This window comes from Eumetopias jubatus, unplaced genomic scaffold (assembly GCF_037043125.1).
Source record: "Eumetopias jubatus isolate StellerSeaLion01/CBP00866 unplaced genomic scaffold, mEumJub1_p1.0 scaffold_8, whole genome shotgun sequence".
Classification (NCBI taxonomy): domain Eukaryota; kingdom Metazoa; phylum Chordata; class Mammalia; order Carnivora; family Otariidae; genus Eumetopias; species Eumetopias jubatus.
Genome location: NW_028274814.1, coordinates 70,351,619 through 70,374,232, shown reverse-complemented (window position 1 = coordinate 70,374,232; position 22,614 = coordinate 70,351,619). Strand labels below are relative to the sequence as shown.

The 22,614-nt window shown below is 36.2% G+C and overlaps 1 protein-coding gene across 3 annotated transcripts in view; it reads right to left on the bottom strand.

Moving 5' to 3' along the window:
- Nucleotides 1-7,367: 7,367 nt before the first annotated feature.
- LRRK2 (leucine rich repeat kinase 2) overlaps nucleotides 7,368-22,614 on the bottom strand; it is a 141,309-nt gene continuing 126,062 nt past the window's right edge. For 2 of the 3 annotated variants that reach the window (XM_028113159.2, XM_028113162.2), the window contains 8 exons: nucleotides 20,139-20,333; nucleotides 18,890-19,083; nucleotides 17,442-17,514; nucleotides 16,486-16,670; nucleotides 13,228-13,380; nucleotides 11,422-11,630; nucleotides 9,494-9,565; nucleotides 7,368-8,897 (listed from right to left, as the gene is read on the bottom strand). In XM_028113159.2, coding sequence (XP_027968960.1) covers nucleotides 8,776-8,897; nucleotides 9,494-9,565; nucleotides 11,422-11,630; nucleotides 13,228-13,380; nucleotides 16,486-16,670; nucleotides 17,442-17,514; nucleotides 18,890-19,083; nucleotides 20,139-20,333 — 1,203 coding nt within the window. In that variant the 3' untranslated portion in view covers nucleotides 7,368-8,775. The remainder of the gene's footprint in view (nucleotides 8,898-9,493; nucleotides 9,566-11,421; nucleotides 11,631-13,227; nucleotides 13,381-16,485; nucleotides 16,671-17,441; nucleotides 17,515-18,889; nucleotides 19,084-20,138; nucleotides 20,334-22,614) is intronic. The other variant, XM_028113160.2, reaches the window with a different exon arrangement.

Below are 22,614 nucleotides of genomic sequence, written 5' to 3'. Positions count from 1 at the left end.
TGAGATGGTATTTCATCATGGTTTTGATTTGTATTTCCCCGATGATGAGTGACGTTGAGCATCTTTTCATGTGTCTATTTGACATCTGGATGTCTTTCTTAGAAAAGTGTCTATTCATGTCCTATGCCCATTTCTTAACTGGGTTATTTGGGTTTTGGATGTTGATTTTGTTAAGTTCTTTGTAGATTTTGGATACTAACCCTTTATCAGACATGTCATTTACAAATATCTGCTCCCATTCAACAGGCTGCCTTTTAGTTTTATTGATCAGTTCTTTTGCAGAAGCTTTTTATCTTGCTGAAACCCCAATAGTTCATTTTTGCTTTTGTTTCCCTTGCCTCTGGAGACATGTCTACTAAGAAGTTGCTATGGCCGAGGTCAAAGAGGTTTCTGCCTGTGTTCTCCTCTAGGATTTTGATGGTAACCTGTCTCACATTAAGGTCTTTCATCCATTTTGAATTTATTTTTGTAGTAAGAAAGTAGTCCAGTTTCATTCTTCTGCATGTTGCTGTCCAGTTTTCCCAACACCATTTGTTGAAGAGACTGTCTCTTTTCCAATGGATATTCTTTCCTGCTTTGTGGAAGATTAGTTGACCATATAGTTGTGGGTCCATATGGTTCTCTTCTGGGTTCTCTTCTGTTCCATTGATCTCTGTGTCTGTTTTGTGCCAGTACCATACTATCTGGATGACTACAGCTTTGTAACAGAGCTTGAAATCCAGAATTGTGATGCCTCCAGTTTTGTTTTTCTTTTTCAGAATTGCTTTGTCTATTCAGGGTCTTTTGTGGTTCCATACAAATTTTAGGATTGTTTGTTATAGCTCTGTGAAAAATACTGGTGGCATTTTGATGGGGATGACCTTAAATGTGTAGATTGCTTTGGTAGTATAGACATTTTAACGTTTGTTCTTTCAACCCATGAGCTTGGAATGCTTTTTCATTTCTTTGTGTCCTCTTCAATTTCTTTCATAAGTGTTCTATAGTTTTCAAAGTGTAGATATTTTACTGCTTTTGTTAGATTTATTCCTAGGTATCTTATTGTTTTTGGTGCACTTGCAAATGGGATTGATTCCTTGATTTCTTTTTCTGCTGCTTTGTTATTAGTATATAGAAATGGAATGAATTTCTGCACATTGAATTTATATACTATGACTTTGCTGAATTCATGTATGAATTCTAGCAATTTTTTGGTGTAGTCTTTTGGGTTCCTATACAGAATATCATGACTGAAATCGTGAAAGTTTGACTTATTTGCCAATTTGTATGCCCTTTATTTCCTTTTGCTGTCTGATTGCTGAGGCTAGGACTTCCAGTACTATGTTGAACAAGAGTGGTGAGAGTGGACATCCCTGTCGTGTTCCTGACCTTAGGGGAAAGCTCTCAGTATTTCCCTATTGAGAATGATACTTGCTGTGGGGTTTTTTGCATATGGCTTTTATGATATTGAGGTACGTTCCTTCTATCCCTACAGTGTGGAGAGTTTTTATCAAGAAAGGATGCTGTATTTTGTCAAATGCTTTTTCTGCATCTATTAAGAGGATCATATGGTTCTTGTCCTTTCTTTTATTAATGTGTTGCATCACATTGATTGACCTGTGGATGTTAAACCACGCTTGCAGCCCAGTAATAAACCCCACTTGGTCGTGGTGAATAATCCTTTTAATGTACTGTTGGATCTGATTAGCTAGTATCTTGGTGACAATTTCTGCACCCATTTTCATCAGGGATATTGGTTTGGAAGTTTTCCTTCCATTTCTAATTTTTGGAACAGTATCAGAAGAATAGGTATTAATTCTTCTTTAAATGTTTGGTAGAATTCTGCTCTGAGGCCATCCAGCCATGGACTCCTATTTGCTGGGAGATTATTGATTACTGATTCAATTTCTTTGCTGATTATAGATCTGTGCAAATTTTCTATTCTTGTTCCAGTTTTGGTAGTTTGTAAGTTTCTAAGAATCTATCCATTTCTTCCAGTTTGTCCAGTTGGTTGGCATATAATTATTCATAGTATTCTCTTATAATTGTTTGTATTTCTGTGGTGTTGGTTGTGATCTCTCCTCTATCCTTTGTGATTTTATCTATTTGGGTCCTTTCCCTTTTCTTTTTGATAAGTCTGGCTTGGTTTTATCAATTTTATTAATTCTTTCAAAGAACCAGCTCTGAGTTTCCTTAATCCATTCTACTTGGGTTTTTGTTTCTATATCATTTATTTCTGCTCTAATCTTTATTATTTCCCTTCTTCTACTGGCTTTAGGCTTTATTTGCTGTTCCTTTTCTAGTTCCTTCAGGTCTCAGGTTAGGTTGTGTATTTGAGATTTTCTTGCATCTTGTGGTAAGCCTGTACTACAATATACTTCCCTCTTAGGACTGCCTTTGCTGCATCTCAAAGTTTTCGGGCTGTCATGCTTTCATTTTCATTTGCTTCCATGTGTTTTTAAAATTCTTCTTTAACTTCGTGGTTAACCCATTCATTCTTTAATAAGATGTTCTTTAATCTCCTTGTATTTGAGGTCTTTCCAAATTTTTTCATGTGTTTGACTTCCAGTTTCATAGTGTTGTGACCTGAAAATGTGCATGGTATGATCTTGATCTTTTTGTACTCGTAGAGGGCTGATTTGTGACGCAGTGTGTGATCTAGTCCGGAAAATGTTCCATGTGCACTCAAGAATAATGTGTACTCTGCTTCTTTAGGATGAAATGTTCTGAATATATCTGTTAAGTCCATCTGGTTCAGAGTGTTATTCAAAGCCATTGTTTCCTTGTTGATTTTCTGCTTAGATGATCTGTCCATGGCTGTAAGTGGGGTGTTAAGTTCCCTTACTATTACTGTACTATCATCAATGAGTTTATGCTTATTATTAATTGATTTATATATTTGGATGCTGCCAAGTTGGGGGCATAAGTATTTATAATTGTTAGATCTTCTTGATGGATAAGATATAATCTCTTCTACCAGTTTTCCAAACTGCCCTTGTTACGATCTTTGTTTTAAAATCTAGTTTGTCTGATATAAGTACGGCTACTCCAGCTTCCTCTGACTTCCATTAACATGACAGATAGTTCTCCATCCCCTCACTTTCAATCTGCAGGTGTCTTTCGATCTAAAATGAGTTTCTTGTGGGCAACATATAGATGGATCTTGTCATTTTTTTAAATCCATTCTGATATCCTATGTCTTTTGATTGACACATTTAGTCCATTTACATTCAGAGTGATTATTGAGAAATATGAATTTAGTGCCATTGTGTTACCTGTAGAGTTGGTGTTCCTGGTGATATTCTCTGGTTCTTTTTAGTCTTTGTTACTTTTGATCTTTTTTTCTCCACTCAAAGAAGTTTACAGCTATAATTTGTTCAAATAAACCTTCTGCCCCTTTATTTCTCTCTTCATCTTCTGAGACGCCTATGAATGAATGTTACTACATCTTACTAAGCTGTTGAGTTCTCTAAGTCTACCTTCATGGCCCATTACCTTTCTTTCCCTCTTTTTGGCTTCATTATTTTCCATAATTTTATCTTCTATATCACTGATTTGCTCCTCCATTTCATCCATCCTCATTTTTATGGACTGCATTTGTGTTTGCATCTTGGTTATAGCATTTTTCGTTTTGGCCTGACTAGATTTTACTTCTTTTATCTCTGTAGTAAGGGATTCTCTAGTGTCTTCTATGCTTTTTTTCAAGCCCAGCTAGATCCTAATAATCATTATTTTAAATTCTAGTTCAGACATCTTACTTATATGTATATTGATTAAATCCCTGGCTGTGAGTACAACCTTGTGTTCTTTCTTTTGGGGTGAATTTCTCCACCTCATCATTTTGTCCAGAAAAGAAAAGGAGAAAGAGAAAAAATAACAAAAACAAAAACCAAAATGCAAACAAAACAAAAACACAAAAAAAGCAAAAAACAGAAAAAGAAAAGACAAACAACAACAAAAAAAAACAAGAAAAACAAAAACATAAAAAAAGAAAACCAAACCAAAAAACAAACAAACAAACAAAAAAACAAACTGGATCCTGGGTGTGTTTTGGTCTGTTTGTTAAAAGAATCTAGATCCCCAAATAAAAAATAAAATAAGTAAAAAATAAAATAAAATGAAATGAAAGTAGACAAAAATTAAAAATATATATGTAAAGTATATATATAAAAGTTTTAAAATAAAAAATTTTTAAAAGGAAATTGGAAAAGATAAGAAAATAAATGAAAAAATAAGAAAAATAGAAGAAATAAAGAATAAAAGTAAAAACAAAGCTCGATCCTATTTCCCTTAGAGCTGAAGACTTTTTAGCACTCTATGATCAATAAACTTGGTGCAGGTCTCCTCGGGCGGGGGCGGGGTGGGGGGGGCTGCTCTGCTGATTCTCGTTTCAGTGGAAATGTGCCTCTAGGGGGCGCCTGGGTGGCTAAGTCGGTTAAATGTCCGCCTTCTGCTCAGGTCATGATTCCCAGGATTCTGGTATGGAGCCCTGCCTGCATCAGGCTCTCTGCTCAGCGGGGAGTCTGCTGCTTCCTCTCCCTCTGCCTGCAGCTCTGCCTACTTGTGCTCCCTCTCTCTCTCTGTCTCTATGTCAAACAAATAAATATTTTTTTAAAAAAGAAAAGAAATGTGCCTCCAGGGCATAGGGGGCAAGGCTTGGCATACACAGTTCTGTCTTCCACTAAGTGGCACTGTTTTGCTCTCTGAAGGCTTTCAGCACCGTTGGGTGGGATGAAAATGGCTGCACTCATGGGGCACCTGGGTGGCTCAGTTGATTGTGTCTGCTTTTGGCTCAGGTTTTGATCTCAAGGTCCTGGGACCCCCTGCACTGGACTCCCTGCTCAGCGGAGATCTTGCTTCTCCGTCTCGCTCTGCCTCTCCCATCTGCTTGTTCTCTCTCTCAATAAATAAAATCTTTAAAAAAAAGAAAGAAAAGGAAAGAAGAAAGAAAAGAAAAGAAAAAAGAAAAGGAAAGAAAGAAAAAACAAAGAAAAGAAAATGGCCGCCCCCTGTTCTCTAGCCCGGGAGCTGAAAGTTCACAACCCCTACTCTTCAGTGAGCCCTCACAGAAAAGCAATCACCCTATTTGTTTCACCGGTTTCCATCTGACCCCTGCATTCATGCTATTCATGTCTGGAGCATTTTGGTGTTTCAAAACCCCAAATTTCAGGGATGGCCAGGGCGCAGACCCACACTGTTCCTCCAAGGGTGGGTCCCCCCACACTTGCTGGCCTGTCCCAGGAAAGGGGTCCCATAACTGCACAGCAGTTTGCAGTTTATAGCAGAAAGCCTGACCAAGACCTGAGGCTCTCTGCTGGCTTCCTGGCTCCTATGCCTGAGAACAGTGCAGCACCTTGGCACCACCTGTTCTTCCCCTGGCACAGGGCATCCTCAGACCACCCTATCACTCCTGGGATTCTGCCCCTTTTCACCACCTGTGCACCTTAATCCAGACATGTCCCCCACACTAGCAAATCTGTAAATTCAGATTTTGTACTCCGCAGCTTGTAATACTGCTTACCTTCATAAGCAGCCTCCCTCCCCACCGTTGCATCCACAGCCATGTCTCCCCCAAGTGAACTTCCGCACCTCCTACCATCCAAAAGGTGGTTACTTTTCTACTTGTAGACTTGCAGTTTCTGTTCTCTCCGACCTCCAATTGATTTCTTGGGTATTCAGAATGATTTGATAACTATCTACCTGTGTTGGAGAGACCAGACAAGGGTCCTCCCACTCCTCCGCCATCTCAACTCTTCCCCCTAGTGATTCAACACGTTCCTACAACACCCAGTGCTCACAAGTGTACTCCTTAATCCCCATCACCTGTTACCCATTCCCGCCACCAACCTCCCCACTCCTCATAACCATCTGCTTGTTCTCTATAGTTCAGAATCTGTTTCTTGGTTTTTCTCTCTCTTTATTTCCCCATATGATCATTTGTTTTGTCCCGTAATACTTCTAACCCAGCACTTATCCGCTGGTTTGTATTTTCAGAAATAGATGGGGATAATAATAACCTCCTCTCCATGGTGTTCAGATTAGTCATAGTGACACAAATAAGGTACTCCATGAACTCTGGCTGTCTAGGCCCTATTGCCATGGGACAGTGGAATCTCTGGAGGCCAAGCAGTATCCCCCCATGACCCATCCCTCTCCCTACTCTTTGTCTTGGGCTGAGAATCCCCCTAGTAGAGACTTCCCAGTGAGCCTGTAAACCAAGGGAAGGGAGAGGACAGCACAAAGGGAGAGCCATGTTTCTGCTCACCACTCACAGCACATTCAGACTACAGACCTGGCTCCCAACCAAAAATGAAGGTGCTAAGAACACTCCAAATACCTTGAGGAATTGGATGAACCAAGTACCTGTGTACTTTTAAACAGTCAGATTCTGAATTGTTATTGGCAACAATGGTCCCAAGGCTGGGAAACTGGCCAGATGGGGAATGAGAATTTCAATTTCTCCCAAGTTGGCACAGTTTAAGATTTTACTATATTGCTGATGAGTGTCCATGAAAAGCAAAAGCATTAAGTTTCCCAAGTTAGGTGTTGAGCGACATACAGTGATGGATTACATAAAGATGCAAAGTCCCAGGAGGCTTAGACATTATCTACCCTCAGTATCTTCAATTTAGAAAAATTCTCAAAATTTTTTTGTTATTTTTGCTGTGTTTCATCAATTTATGTCACAGTCTTGATGAAAAATAAGATGAATTTTACTTAAAGTAGTTCACACATAATCCATAGTGCTTGCCAGAATTAGATCTGGGGCTACCTTTTTATTTTTTTATCTTTTTAAAGATTTTATTTATTTATTTGTCAGAGAGAGAGAGAGAGTGCACAGGCAGGGGAAGAGTCAGGTAGGGCAGGCAGAGGGAGAAGCAGCCTCCCCGCTGAGCAAGGAGGCTGATGTGGGACTCCATCCCAGGACCCTGGATGACCTGAGCCGAAGGCAGATGCTTAACTGAGTGAGCCATCCAGGTGTCCCAATGGGGGCTCCCTTTTTAAATTTAAACTTCCGCTCCAAAATATTTTCTTTTAAGATAAATGCTTATGCTTTTATAAAGATTAGTAGCTTATTTGGGGGTTCTAGACAGAAAAAACTTAAAATAACTGTCAATTTTTTATAAATTGTTCTAAAGTCATTTTTTACTGTACTCAAGAGTGAATAATCTTACTTAAGAAAATTTTTATGAAAACTTGAAAATGAAATAGATCAGGCCTACTAGGTTTTATCCTGGGATCCTGGAAACTATGTGTATGATAGAAAACTGAATAAATCCTAAAGAAAAAACTTTAGTTAGCATTTTCTATATATCTCATACACACATTAATGCAAAATTTCATATTAGACAGATTATAGACATATATGTGAAAAATAAAGCATCACAAAGTTTTAAAATTCTTAAACATGCTTTAAAAATGTTTATTATTCCATTCAAATACAATGTTCATTTTATATATTTCTTCATAATTATCTTTGTAAAAAATTGCAATAAATACAAAGGAACAATGAGAAATATCACAGAAACAAACTCCTCCATTATTTTTAAAATCATCCTATAAAACAACATCAGTCAGTTCTGAGAATTAAATGGACTGGTTATCCTATCACAGGGAATTGTTTGAAATTATGAATATTGGCCAGGGCCAATGAATTTACCAGAAATGTTCTTCCTTAAAACAGAACAGCACTCAAATTGTTTCCTAGATACTTGGCCCTGATATTCTTACTGTGGGAAGATATTTAAACAATTTAGGTATAATTTAGGAGACTAGGTTAGGAAGTATTTTTACCCATCATAGCCTGAAGCTCCTTCCTTCTTCAGCAAACTAAAGTGTTAACATACTTGCGCCCATGGTCCTAATGGGAGTTGTGGAATCCTGTAATTCTGGAAATGTGCTTTTTTTCCCGAGTGATGCAGGATTTGCAGAGTCACAAATTTAGGAAGAAGGTGGGTAGAAGTGTTAGAGCAGAGGTTAGGAATGAGTAACCAGAGGTCTGGCTTACCACTGAGAATCCAAATTAAAACATAAAAAAAATCACTTGAAGACTGGACATTGTATTTACACCAATTATACAAATTTCAGGGTATCCACATTCAAAGACAGAATCTTGCAAAACAGTAAAAGAGAAAGTGACTGTGTCTTTCCTGGCTATGACAACATGTTACATTTTCTCATCAGCACTTTTCATGACATTTTCTTCCAGATGGAAGGAAGTTGCATGAAATGCATTGTTTGAATCAGCAACGAAGAGAACGCACATCCCAATGAAGGGCTTTATTAGTGAAAATTCATTGACGGTTTACAAGCCTATGTGATAGCTGCATTTAAAAGCAATCTAAGAAGAAATGTATTACATGTGAAATGGGTCTAATAGTTTGATTCTCCTTTGCAGAATACCTAGAAAGTAAGAAAACAACAGTCTTGTTTAAGTGCAGAATTTTAAATAATGTTTACTTTCCTTACAGATAACAGCAACAAAATTAGTCACTTTGTAAATTTTAGTATGACTCCTGCAATTATGTACTTTTTAGATTTCCTTTCATTACTTAATCCACAAAATTAATTAGGATGTGTAGGAAATATGTTATATTTTCAATAGTTCTTCAAAACATATTTTCACTGATAATTATTTTTACACATATTTATATTTAAAATAAGATATATAAAAGTTCCCTCATATGCACATGAGCTATTTCAAAAAGTGGAAGAACCCTTTTCATATGTAAACATTTTTAAAGAAATATTTACAAGAGAATAATCTTCCCATCCAAAGACAAATATCTCCAATATCTCTTATTCAACAGATATTCTTCTCATTTTCTCAGCTAATTCTTTTCTCACTTCAATATGTTTTTCTAAATTTTGCACTTCATGTGGAAGATTGATGTCCCAAACAGACAAACAAGATTGTATCTCTACAAAAGAAAAAAATGAAACCATGTTTCAAAGATCGGCCATAAGGCATTTTTATTTTATTTCAATTTTGTTCATTTATATTTAGTTGTCTTGTACAAATATATATATATAAATACAGCTAAAAATAATGTACTAAATTACTGCTATTTATAAGAAACTCCATTTGGAAAATGTTTAAAACATCTTACAGGAACTACTACATTTCAAAAAGAGTATGGACCTTTAATAATCTAACATTTCATTTTTTGAAAGAAATCATTTTTTCAAACACTGTTCAAAATCAGACCTAATATGGCTATTGGTAAGTTGTAAGGAAAAATACCCACATTTAGCTTAAATGTGGGCTAGTTCTCATTTTATAGTGGTTGGTATTTCTACTTCATCTCAAAAAATACTGAACACTGCTAAATCACTGAAACTTAATTTTGAAGATTTATGTTTAAATTATTTACACTCTAAAGAAGCTACCAATTAAAACTGCTTGAAGTATTATAGGATATGTTATATTTATTATAAATGTATAAAACACATAACATGTTATAATCATCAATGTCATTGCAATGTGTTTGGAATACAGTATCTTATTAAACATTACCTTTTTGGTATTGTGTACTTTCGGTACTTTTCCGGATATACCCCAAAACCAGCATGACATTTTTAAGGCTTCCTTTAAAAAAATATGAGTCTTCTGTTAAAACAATATGTTAAGTTGGACTTTAAAAAGTCCTTGGAACTTACTTTATAATTCTACTTTTTAGGAGACACTTCAATTATATTGAATAAAAACTCTCCAAGACAAGCAATTATTTAAGGTTCAAAAATTTGTGATCTACTCCTTGCTATAATTTCTATGAATTGTGTCAATCTGAGAAAACAATTTAACCTTTGAAAAACGGTTTTAATGTTTATACAGCCCAAGTTACAGTATTAAATGAGATCATGTGCATGAAGGTGCTTTGCCACTAGTCAAATGTGAAGCACTTGGATAAAGAATTGGATGGATGTATATACTGGGAGTCTGTCACTGAGACATACTTTCTTCTCAAGTCATTTGCTAAGAGGCCCTAGAGAAGCCCTAGCAGTAAAGGGGTAAACAAACACATACAAACTCAACCCACATGGAGTTTATGTTCTAGTGAGGTGACTGACATTAATGAAAAAAATCCATGACCAGGACCAATGCTATGCAAGAGAGATGTTATGAGAGCCCCCAAGAAAGAAGTTTGACCTCATCATTATTGACTTCTCAGGGGTTTTGATACATGAACTGTCATTTTGAAGAAAGACTTAACTTAGTCTATCTTCTTGGCTTAGTTAGCTACATTAACTTAAGTTAAATAAGCCAAGAATGAAACAGCACATGAAAAACCTTGTGGCAGTATGAAGCACGGTATTTCAGAGGGACTGAACACTATTCTAGAGCAGAAAGCGCTGGGAGGAATGTGGTAACGGGCAGAAGCTAGGAAGGTGAGGTGAAGCCATATTGTGCCTGCCACACCTTGTAGATTCTGTTCAAATTTATCTTTATTTTAAAAATCAATTAAACCCACTGAAATCCCACATAATGTCAATAAGGAACAACCACTTGGGTCCTAAAGTACATACGAATTAAATCAGAGGTTGGAACAACCTTGGTAGAATAAAACTAGAGAGACAGCCCACTAGACACCTACTGCTCTGCTTGCGTGGACATGTATCCTGATAGCTAACCAAGCACTCACAGCATCTAATCGAACTCCTTCTGTGCAACTCCAACATCCATTCATAAAAACTGGGTGAGAGTAAGGAGAAACACTTGTCATTGCTTAGTATATTTCTGTAAAAGGAATTTACTCTTTTCTTCACCTGTCAAACACATTATGACGTATTTGCTCAAGTTATATAAACTCTAATTTCGCAGAACGTAATCCCATTATGTTATTTTCATGATCAACTTTGCATATAAGCTAATACTGTACTCTAAGCCAAGTAATTAGTTAAAAGAAGACAATGGAATGTATTTATGTAAAAAACATTTCACATGCTGTTATGATTTCTTCATATTTAAATAGAAAAATAAGAGCAAGAAAAGATGAAGTTTGTATAAAACATCATGATTGTCAACACTTGCACATTGTAGAGTTCAGCATATATTGTTACAAGAATATGAATTTGCTTATAGGATGAAAAACCAAACTTAACAAGGGTGGGAAGCTTAAACTGATCAAAATAAACATTTGCTTTAATATCTTTGGTTAAAATTTAAAAATACTCAACATTATCTATTTCCTCTTTTTGCCTTAGGTATAAAAAGCAAGATGCAAATTTAGTGCTCAGCCGCAATAATCTGCTTCTCTATGGGACTGAGAGCATCTACTCTCTCCATTTTTTTAATGACCCCATTCCAAATGTCTCCCACTCCTGTTTCATTCTGTGACCAACACACTTCAAATGACATTGGAAAGTGAGAGAAAAATTAAAAATAAAACCATATTTTTATAATCTCAGACAATACGAGAAAAGATCTAAAGGAAAGAAACTTACCTAACTGTGCTGTCATCATGACTCTGACAGAGTCACAAAAATTGTGAATTATACGTATAATTCGACGAGTTGAAAGATCAAGGAGTAAAATATGGCCTCCTCCAGTTCCTATCCAGAGAGCAGTGTTCTTCTGGAGGCAGAGGGTTTTCACTCTCCCAGAATAAGACAGTTTGTGTTTTGATTCTGCATTTACTTTGACCATTTCCTCCCTAAAACCATAAAGTATGCATTAATAGTTTTATCAACAACTAAGAGATAAAACAGATGTATATCTACATATAAATAATATATACAGCATCTTAAATTATGAATACATGAGAGTATACATCTTATATCATTAAAATCCTACAAAACTGGTTTTGCTAAATACAGAAGGCCAAAGTAGCTTCTCTACTTGAAACAAATTATCAAAGATAACACAACCATAGCCCCTTAACTTCAAGAAATTCTAAAGTACATAAAATGGATATAATTTTTATAAATAATAAACCTATGTAATTCAGTAAAGAAAAGAATAAATTATAATATAAATAGAAAAAGTTATTTTCAAAAGCTTTCCACGAAGTCTAAAATTTACAAAGGAAAATTAAATTGTAGTCATTTGCATGTATAAGATATCAATACCAACCACTAAATTCTTCCCTGAGCCAATGAATAATTCATGACAAAAATGAGGTGTCGAGAAATAAAAGAACTCTAATACTTCTAGAACTTCAGGAAGTAAGGGAGTCTTCATCAGTCAGAACTCCCAGCACTTCAGAATATAAATCGCCTTACCATCCAGAGAAAAACGAAAAGATCCTAGGAGAGTAAACTTTGAAGTCTCATTTTAAAGACATAGGGCATAATCTAAATGTTTTCCAGAGTATAAAAAATCTACATAGTAAAAACAAAACAAAAGAAAAAATATAAAGTGGCTGGCAGTGGTCCTGTTTCCCAGCAGCAGCACACAAAAGATGTGTTTGATTTAAAGTCTGAGATTTGTGTCTGACATGCTGGATCAGACTAAGAACTGGCTGTCAGTCTGGTGTCTTGACCCTTCGTCCTTAGGGACTTAGTGCACTGGTCAGTCCAGTAGGTTATCCCCCATTTTTAAAACTGTTTTGTGACTTTATCTTTAGAGCAAAGTATCCTTGGACCTATAGGATAAAGTAAGTAGCAAACTTTGAGGGCTGCCTGGATGGCTCAGTTGGTTAAGCATCCAACTCTTGGTTTCTGCTCAGGTCATGATCTCAGAGTCATAGGATTGAGCCCCATGTCGGGCTATGCACTCAGCAAGGCATCTACTTGGGATTCTCTCCCTCTGCCGCTCCCCCCATTCCTACTCTCTCTCTCTCCCTCTAAATAAAATCTTTTAAAAAAAAGTAGGAAACATCGATACTGTGACATCACTAGATGTACCATCAGCAATGAATCCAGTATGATCACTCTCAATAATGTACTATTTTTTGATTAGAGAATATTTTTGGAATACCTTGAAGAAACCATATACATTAGGTTTCTTTTTTTCCAAAATGAAATTTGCTAGATACCAAGAGATTGTGCTAAAAAGCAGTAACAATTTTGTTTCTGAGTTTTTGTTTGTTTAGTTTTCTAGCTAGAGGTAGAAACAAAGTACTATTAGTCATACTTCCTTTCTCTGTGAAATCTGAAATGTAAAGACAGCTCTTACAAGCATAAAATAAAGAACCAATGACATTGTACCTACAGTCAACAATATGTTATACACCTAAAAATTTGTTAAGAGGATCAGTGTCACATTGTATTCTTTCCACAATAAAATACAATAAAAAACAATTAATTTACTTTAAAAAGTGCACACAGTCTATTAGTTCACAGAGTTTTTCAGTTTTCTTATCCCGTACTTCCACAAATGGGCTATTTTTCTTAGCAACGTAGAGAGCCGTGTCTACCACCACCGCTATGATGTTGGAATCACTGAAAGCTGCATAAGAAAACCTAGAGGGAAAGAAAGAATGTCACTACTATTCATTTCTCGCATACAGATTGGCTACCATAGGCCCTATCTTCATGGCAAATTCCTAGTTAGTCCTTGAGGCTTAACTTAAATGTCAGCTCCTCTGGAAATCATCCCTGACCTATCAAAATACACCAGTCATTCCCTTTCCCCCACTGGTACTAGTTGTAATACTATAGAGCTTATGAAATGTAAAATTGTATTTATGAATTAGTACGTCCCTGACACTAGACTATAAATGTGACTTCTTAAGGGCAAGGACCATGTATTTTCTATATAACTACAATCCAGTAAAGAGTCACCAAGTACCTATCTATCTAGTGATAGATGGGTGAGTATCTATCTAGAAAAATGCCTGGTTAACAAAGTAGGCAGTTTGTGAAGTGGATGGACAGAAGAATGGATGGATGAAGAATGAACTAACAGAAGGAATGAACAACCACGAAAAAGTAAAAATGGTTAAAGTTGCAATACAATCAGATAAATGACATGAAAATGTCACAGGGTGTAAAAAAATCTTTAGTTTGTCCTAGGGTAGGAAGATTTTTTTCCTCCATCTTTCTTGTCCTGGCGAAGGAGGCAAAAACACGTGTTGCCAGACAGCCACTCCATTTTAGGCAATTCCTTCCCGAGTTTTGCTGTATTTAACAGAAGACAGCCAAACTAGTCCAAATAGTCCATAGTTTTAGAATGTATAAAATACTTTTGTGGTTATCCTATTTGATCCTCAGTAAAAATCTTATAAAATATTACAGATCTCAATATCTGTAATTACAGAAAGCTTACAAATGCTAAATAACTTGCTCAAGGCCACCTGACTGGCATGGTACAGAAGCAGGACTCTACACAAGTCTTTGGAGGCCCCTGGCTCCAGAGGCCCCATCACCTTTTACTACCCGTCATGGCTCTGTCAGTGCGCACCGAGGAGTAAGGAGGGCAGTGAGGATGAAGCAGCATCTAATCAGCGATGTGGTATCTGCTTAGCCAGGGAGAGACCAAGGCAACAGGAGGTGCTTTTTGAGAAGAGAGTAAATATTTCCATGTGTCTATGAAACTGGGTCCTAATCTCTTTTGGGAGATGCGCAGCTTTGAGCCTCATGTTTCTGAGCAGCTTTGAAAGCTTTATGTCTATGGGTGATCTCTCTGGTAAAGTGTTTATACTCCAAATCTTACATGGAAATGTAGGGCATCGATACCCATGATCTCATAACATGCTCTATGAAAATTAAAAAAAAGAAAACTGGGGGCCCTTCTTTTTAAATATTTTCAGGCTTGTTTAGGTTGGTTAAAAGTGTAAATTCCAGAATGAGAATAAGTTTATCTAAACATGTACCACACACTAGGAAACAAATCTGTGAACATGACAGAAAACAAAAATCCTCACCCACGAGAACCTACAATACATAGCAATGTATCTGAACCCCAACTCTACTTTTGAATCACCTGAGAGCCTGAAAAGAAAAATACTGACACCTGGGCTCCACCCCATGATGAATTCTTCTGATTTATTTGGTCTGAGGTGAGTCCCAGGCAGAAGATTATTTTCAGCTACCTAGTGGTTTCTAAGTGGGGCCAAGCTGAAAACCAGTAGGTCTAGTATTATTAAGAAAGCATTTTTGAAACTTCTTTTATAACAATGAAGGGAAATAAGAGCTGCAACGGGAGAACAAATCCAAGGCACCTAATCTGCACAGGTGGAATCAGAGACCACCACTCAGAGGAAGCAACATCTGAATTAAACTCAGCAGGGAACACAGTCATCATCCAAGAGAGGGAGAACCCTAGTTTAAATATATAGCCAGGGAAATAAACAAAGCTGTCTTTGAGAACTGAGATGATTTCAGTTCAGCTAAAGCACAGAGGGCAAGGAGGCTGCAAAATATTAATTTAGAGAGGGAAGCAAGGGTCTGGTAAGCTCTCTTAAGAAATCTGAACATCATGTAAAGGACAATGGGACTTGACTGGGGGTTTTAAGCAAGAGACTGACATCAGATTGATTTGCATTTTAGAAGAGCCCCTCTGTCTGCAATGTTGCGAATGGACTAAAGGGAGCACAATCAGAGGTTGAGAACTGGTTAGAAAGATGCTCTTCAAAACATGGTCATCGATGGTGGATGACAGCCTGCCCCATGGAAGCAGCAATAGGAAAAGTGAGAAATACAAGAATATGAGAGTCAATTAGAAGGAGAGTTAAGTAGACAAAGGAATAAAGGACAAAGGAGTGAAGGATTACTCCCAGAATTTTGGTCTTGGGCAATTGGGTAGATACTGAAAAACCACGATATTCCAAGATAGGGATTTGTGACTCAAAGCAATTAATAATCATATCTAATATTTACTAGAGCTTACCAAGTGCTGGGCATTATGTTAGCTCCCTTTATTAATTTTGTCTAGTCTTCCAAACATCCCTTTGAGATAGAATATATTACAATTCTCAGGTTAGAGAAGACTGGGTATTTAAGAAGTTCTTGCCCAAGTTTACATAATCAATACATGGCAAAGCCAGTATCTGAACTACAATTTGTGCTGTTATCCACCAACCTATGCTGCTTCTCCCTGAGGAATGAATACAGAAGAACCAACTGCAATGATCTGGTTAAAATGCAACTCTAAGTATTGAAACAACAAATTGGGACAAGGTTTATAGTTTATTTTCACTTGAAAGTGGCTATCACTAACTTTGCTGTAGAGAGGACATCTGTGTAATTATCAAATCTAGAGATGACTTTATTCCTGAGGCATATGTTTCTTATAATCAACATTTAATGGGAGTTATCCAAAACACATATGTAAAACCCACAGATGAAGTAAAATACTGAATTTATTGCCTATCAAATTCATGTTTAATTTGATACAGAGATAATGAAATTGTTACAAATTTAGATTGATAAATACTACTAAGATTATCATGGTTTTTCATATTTTATCTCAAACATGATGAGGCTGGATGATATCTTTAATAGAAAAATAAATTATGCATTTTAAAAGATTTTTACTTGGATTGCAATAGCATTATTGATATTGATTATAAAGAGAATAAACATGAATAAAGCAGTAAATTAATTGTACAGATAGAAATAACTTACAGCTGATTTGTCTTTGTCTCAATGAGCTTCTGAATGGTGAAATCATCAGAAAATGAGAAAAGTTTTGTACCACATCCTCCCCACATAATGTTTTTTTCAGTTGAATTCATGGATTCACTCAAACACATCAGTGGAGTACTGACATTTCCTATATTTAGTATCTTCAAAGGAGCGGCTCCTTTACACTTTGCCAAGAAGAGAAACACATTCAATAAACTGAGTATCTGCAAAATGAAATGCTGTATAATCTGCTGTGCTTTCTAAAAGCTACTTTTCCATCGTAAATGGCTAGAGGTCTTAAAATAAAAATTCAAGATACAATTTTCAAAGGATTTATGAAAACACGATTCAATTCAAGTGGAATGCAAACCAATCTCTGTACTTCTCCATGCAAAAAATTTACAGGAAATAGCACAGGGATTATACTCTACTTGTTTGTCTCTCATCAGATAATCAGCTTTTTGATAACAAGGAGTATAAATGGGTAGGATGTTGGATAAATAGATGGAATTACAGGTGCATGGATGGAGGAAAGAATAAATGTTTTATTGATAAATGAGAATCTGAAGAACAGAAAGTTATATGATTTCTTCCAGACTAAAGAAAAAGTTGGTGGCCAGCCAGATTTAAAACTTAAGTTTTGTTTTTTCCACAATATATTTATAAGGAATTATCACTTCATTTATATAAAAATAGAATTATTTTCATTACTAACATGTTAAATCAGATCTCATTTATCATTTTATCCTTAGTTCATTCATATAAAATGTACAGTCAGTCAACAAGTATTTATAGAGGATCTATTGTATGCAAGACTTTAGGAAAAAAAGATGAAAAGCAGAATTTCTGACCTTGCTCTTAGGGAGTTTATGTCATTTAGAAGAGGGGTGGGAATAAGCATACATAAAACAAATACCTTAAAACAATTTTTGATGTAGAATGGATTCAACATTTACCTTAACAGTTTTATCTTCAAAAATTGCTAAATTGCCATCAGCAGTTCCCACCAGAAGAAAATTTTTTTGCTTGCTAAAAGAAAAAATATCAAAATTGTTATAAAAAGAATGGTGATATTGACCGAGATGGCCATAACGTTCCCCTCTAAAGTTGACTAAACTTTAGACAGGTTTCTGCGTGACTATGGGCCCCTGACCTCCCTTTTCTTACAGCATTTATTTAGAAAACTTAACAACTGTAAATTCTTTCTCTGCCCATTTGAGATGTAACCCTCCCAAACTCTTGTCAGTTTTACGGCCCAGGCCCTGGTATGTCTCTCTGGGAACTAGGAGCCTTCCTTTTGAAATGTAATCATCAAGAAAGGCAGGGCGCCATCTCCCAGTCTCTGTGGGAGGGTAGGAGCCTAACTTCAATAACGCAAAGCTAACGAATCGCTGAACACTACATCAGAAACTTATGATGTACTATATGCTGGCTAACTGAACATAATAAACAATAAAATAAAGTAAAGTAAATAAAAAAATAAAATAAAATAAGCGACAATTAGCAAACACAGAAGGCCTAATCACACTGACCCCCCCCACATATAAAGTCCTCCAATACTCTTCCACTAGCTCACCCCAGTGTTAAAAACTCTGCCACCTTTTGTTTCAGCAGAGACAGCTGAGTTCAGTCTCTGTCCCTTATTGCAATAAACTTAAATAAAGTCTTCCTTGCCTATTTAATGCCATCGATGAAATTTTTCTCTGACGATATCCAAATAATTTCAACTCCAAAACTGCCCGTGGAGTTTCTATTTCAGCTGCCAAAAACTTGAGTATCACATTTTTTCTAATATTTATTTTCCAGTATTGACTTAAACCAGAATCATACATGGGGTATAATCTTAATGGCTCCTGGAAATCATCCTGCCCCAAGTACTATAGCAATCAGCCTGTGACTTAACACCTGCAATCCTGCCATTTAGATAAATTCCTTTGAAATGAGATCTCCACAACTTATAATGCTTGAGTCATTTTCACCTATTAATAACTTATCAATTCATTTATTGGCTATTTTCTCAATTTGATAGTGAACTGACATGGTTTAAACCAGCACATAACAGGCTATTAATACTCAAAAAAAGGATAAAGAAAAAGTCATCCCTGAAAAGGCCCTACAATGAAAAGCAAACTGATGTGAGGGCTGGTAATGAAATAGACCAGAGCTGAAGTAACACCAGCAGGGCCTTCTTGGCCTGAAGAAGGGACTGATCTGTTTTATAACGGCCGCAGCTTGAGCTATAAGAATATCTTTGTGGCCTCCCACAATGCCCTTTAAAATATGCAAATAAATAGAAATATGTTAAAAATGAGCAGTTTTTGCTGAAGCAATAACAGTTTTCCACACAATTCAGTCATATAAAAGGTATGTAATTTTCTCCCAAAGGTCAAATTCACTATGGCACCTTTGCTTGGGAAAGGTATTGCAATACAAGCAAGTCACGGAATCAGTCATCTTTTCAAGGGTATGTCTCTTTTCCCCATCTTCGGTATTGATAACCAGGAGCATGCCAGACTGTGTCCCACACACAATCCAGCTTTCCTTTTCCACAGGAAGAGGTACCAAGGCCAGGCACAGTATTCTACTATCAATAACTTCCTGTTAAAAAAAGAAAAGAAAACACACTCTGAAGAACTTGATTCAAGCTGAAGTGACTAGAATTTGAATAGAATGAAAATACTGTTATCCAGACACTTAACTCGTTTTATTCTCTTGCTTTTAATTTTAAAAACAATGCCAATTTTACTTAACTTTCAACAATAAATGAATTAACTGGCAAACAATTTTGCCCTTCTAAAATGCATCGGAAACTAGAATTAAAATTGAAATTTGTTTTTCGGTATCATTATTTCTCACTCTGTCAAAATAATATGAGGGTACTGTTCAACTTTAAGAATAATGATTAGGCATAACATTTATTTCAAGGCAACAGTCAAAATATTAGGTTATTTTGTAAGTCTAGAAATTTATCTTTTATTTGCTAATACAACTTATTGATCCATCTTGTAAAGCTGGGCTCAGATTTCTTCTGTCAGGCATTTGTGTGCATGCACCACACCCCCCCCAGTCTGAGTGCTGGCTACTAACAGCTCAGAGCAGCACCCGCCACTGCAGAACTGCCCTTCGCTGATGGGCGGGGCTAGCTTGCCGGGAAATGGCTGGGAGGTGACACCACACCCATCCTCGGACAGACTGAAGCCAATGACTGACTGCCGTGTGGGAATGAAAGACTGGCTCCCTTCAGAGATCAATCTGTGCTGCTATTCACACCCCAGAGTTTCTCATGGCTAAAGATGGAGGGTAGATTTCCTCAGAAACCACATTTTTATGGAATCTCTTCCCCCTGTTCTTTTTGACTTCCTTCACTTCCTTAAAAGTTACTCTCTCCTTAAATCACTTGTACAAGAAACTCTGTCTTAGACTGTTTCTAGGAATCCTGACCTAAGACACACATATACTATGCTTTTAAAACAAAACACAGCCGATTTAATTTCATGTAAATACTCTTATTCTACCAGAAAGCTAAATAATACTCCTATATTGCTTTCATTTAATTTCTTCCAAAGTAACTTTTTTAACTGACACATGCTTTAAAATCATCCACAAAATAAATTTTCTAAAGTATCTGTAATTTAAAGGGTACTTGAATTTACCTCAGGAGTGTGTTTTTCTGTATTTAAGTCGAGAAATAAAAGCTGCCCTTTATCACGGTGCCCACAGCCCAGCCAGATGCTTGCATTCTTGCTGCTATGATTTGTAGCGACCATGCATTCAACACTGAAGTTTTTAGGTATTGATATACGTCTCATCAGACAGATTAACTCAGCTGAATTCAAAGTGTCAAAGACCTGAGAAAGTTTAAAAATGACAAAACAATACACATCAAGTTAACATATGTCCTCTTGAAAGATATTATTGTGCATAATGTAGAATGATGTGTTATAGCTCTATCAAGGAAAACCTAAATCTGTAAACTGTGATCCAATCCAAGCAACAGGATAAATAACCCAAACTACAGATAAAATTACATTAAAATAATACTTATTTTTAGACTAAGCATGAGATAGATTCTTTTGTCTGTATGGTATGTTTTGTAACTTGAAAAGAAAGAAAATCTCAAAAGTGCCAACGGAACAGAAATTTAACAGAGTCAGGAGCTATTTTTCACCCAGTTTTATACTGCAGAGCCACATCATGTTACAGATAAACACTGGCCACCAATGGAACAGACCTTCTGCCAACTGAAGGGAAAAGAACTTTTGATCTCTGGTAATGAAATTCACAAATCACTTCTAGATTCCATTTTCAGGGTTCTCTTTGAAACACAAAAGAACTAGAGAGACAGGCAAGGGCGGTGGGGACCAGGACTCAGGAAACTGGAATCAGAGCCATGACACAGCCACTTGTCTTCCACCCACGAGTCTCTGAGAAAGCACCTTATTCTCTATGCCTCATCTGACAAAGGTGATGAGTCTACCTATCTTGCCTAATATATACTGTACTTAAAGATTAAGTGGGTATGTCAAAGTCAAATACTGTCATATACTAAAAAAAAAAAAATTCAAGGTAGTTATGTAATCTATAAATACAGGTGAAGTATTATTGAAAATAAAAGGAGGAAAGAGTAAAACAATAATTAAGCTATGGAAAATTTCACTGTGAAAAAAAATTTAAAAATACAAGTGACTAACACCAGTGGGGGTAACCAAAATACAAGTGAATAACAGCAGTGGTAACCAAAATTTACAAACAAGTGGACGTACAAATGGCCAACTAGTACATGAAAAGGTGCTCAACATCACTCATCATCAGGGAAATACAAAGCAAAACCACCAGGAGATATCACCTCACACCTGCCAGAATGGCTAGAATCAAAAAGACAAGAAATAAGAAGTGCTGGCAAGGATGGAGGAAAAGGAAACTTTGTGCGCTGTTGGTGGGAATATAAATTGCTGCAACCACTATGGAAAGCAGTATGCAAGTTCCTCAAAAAATTAGAAATAGAACTACCATGGAACTTCCAGTTCAGGGTATATACATAGAGGAAATGAAATCATTATCTTTAAAAGATATCTGCACCCCCATCTTCTTTGCAGCATTATTCACAGTAGCCAAGATGTGGAAACAACCTAAATGTTCATCAATGAATGAATGAATAAAGAAAATATGATATATATGTATATGTATATACAATGGAATATTATTCAGCCATAAATAAGAAGGAAATTCTGCCATTTGTGACATGGATGGAGCTTGAGGGCATAATGCTAAGTGAAATACATCAGAGAGAGACAAATACTGTATGGTATCCACTTATACGTGGAATCTAAAATATAATAAAATAAAACAAACAAAACAAAACAAGCTTCTAGATACAGAAAACAGACTGGTGCTTGCCAGAGGCAGGGCATGGGAGTAAGTAAAATGGATAAAGGGGGTCAAAAGGTACAAAATTCCAGTTATAAGACAGGAATGTAATGTATAGCATGGTGACTAAAGTTAACAATACTATACAATATATTTGAAAGTTGCTAAGAGAGTGGATCTTAAAAGTTTTTATCACAAGAAAAAAAATTGTAATGTGTGAGGTCATGGATGTTAACTAAACTTATTGTGGTAATAACTTCATAATATATATGTATCAAATCATCATGTTGTACACCTAAAAACTAATACAATGTCTATGTCAATCATGTCTTAATAAAACTAGGGGAAGGGGGGAAGGCAGGGAAAGTAGCCAAGATAATTACATAATGTTTGTTAAAGTCAGTGTATGTACTCAGCTATTTTTGAGTAGAAATTTTAAAGTTGAACAAAAATTTTTCAACGAATTATGATACAAAATCAAGAGTCCACAACATAAAGAGGGCTCTTGTTTTGATCTATTAAAATCTGTTTCAGTTCAAAACATAGTAAGCAATCTATTTCTGATAATATGGTGGAAAAGGTTAGTTGGACAAACCACCTATCTAAAAGCAACTTAAAATGCTAAGGAAATTATTTTTTTATTTTTTTAAAGATTTTTTATTTATTTATTCGAGAGAGAGAGAATGAGAGATAGCACGAGAGGGAAGAGGGTCAGAGGGAGAAGCTCCCTGCCGAGCAGGGAGCCCGATGCGGGACTCGATC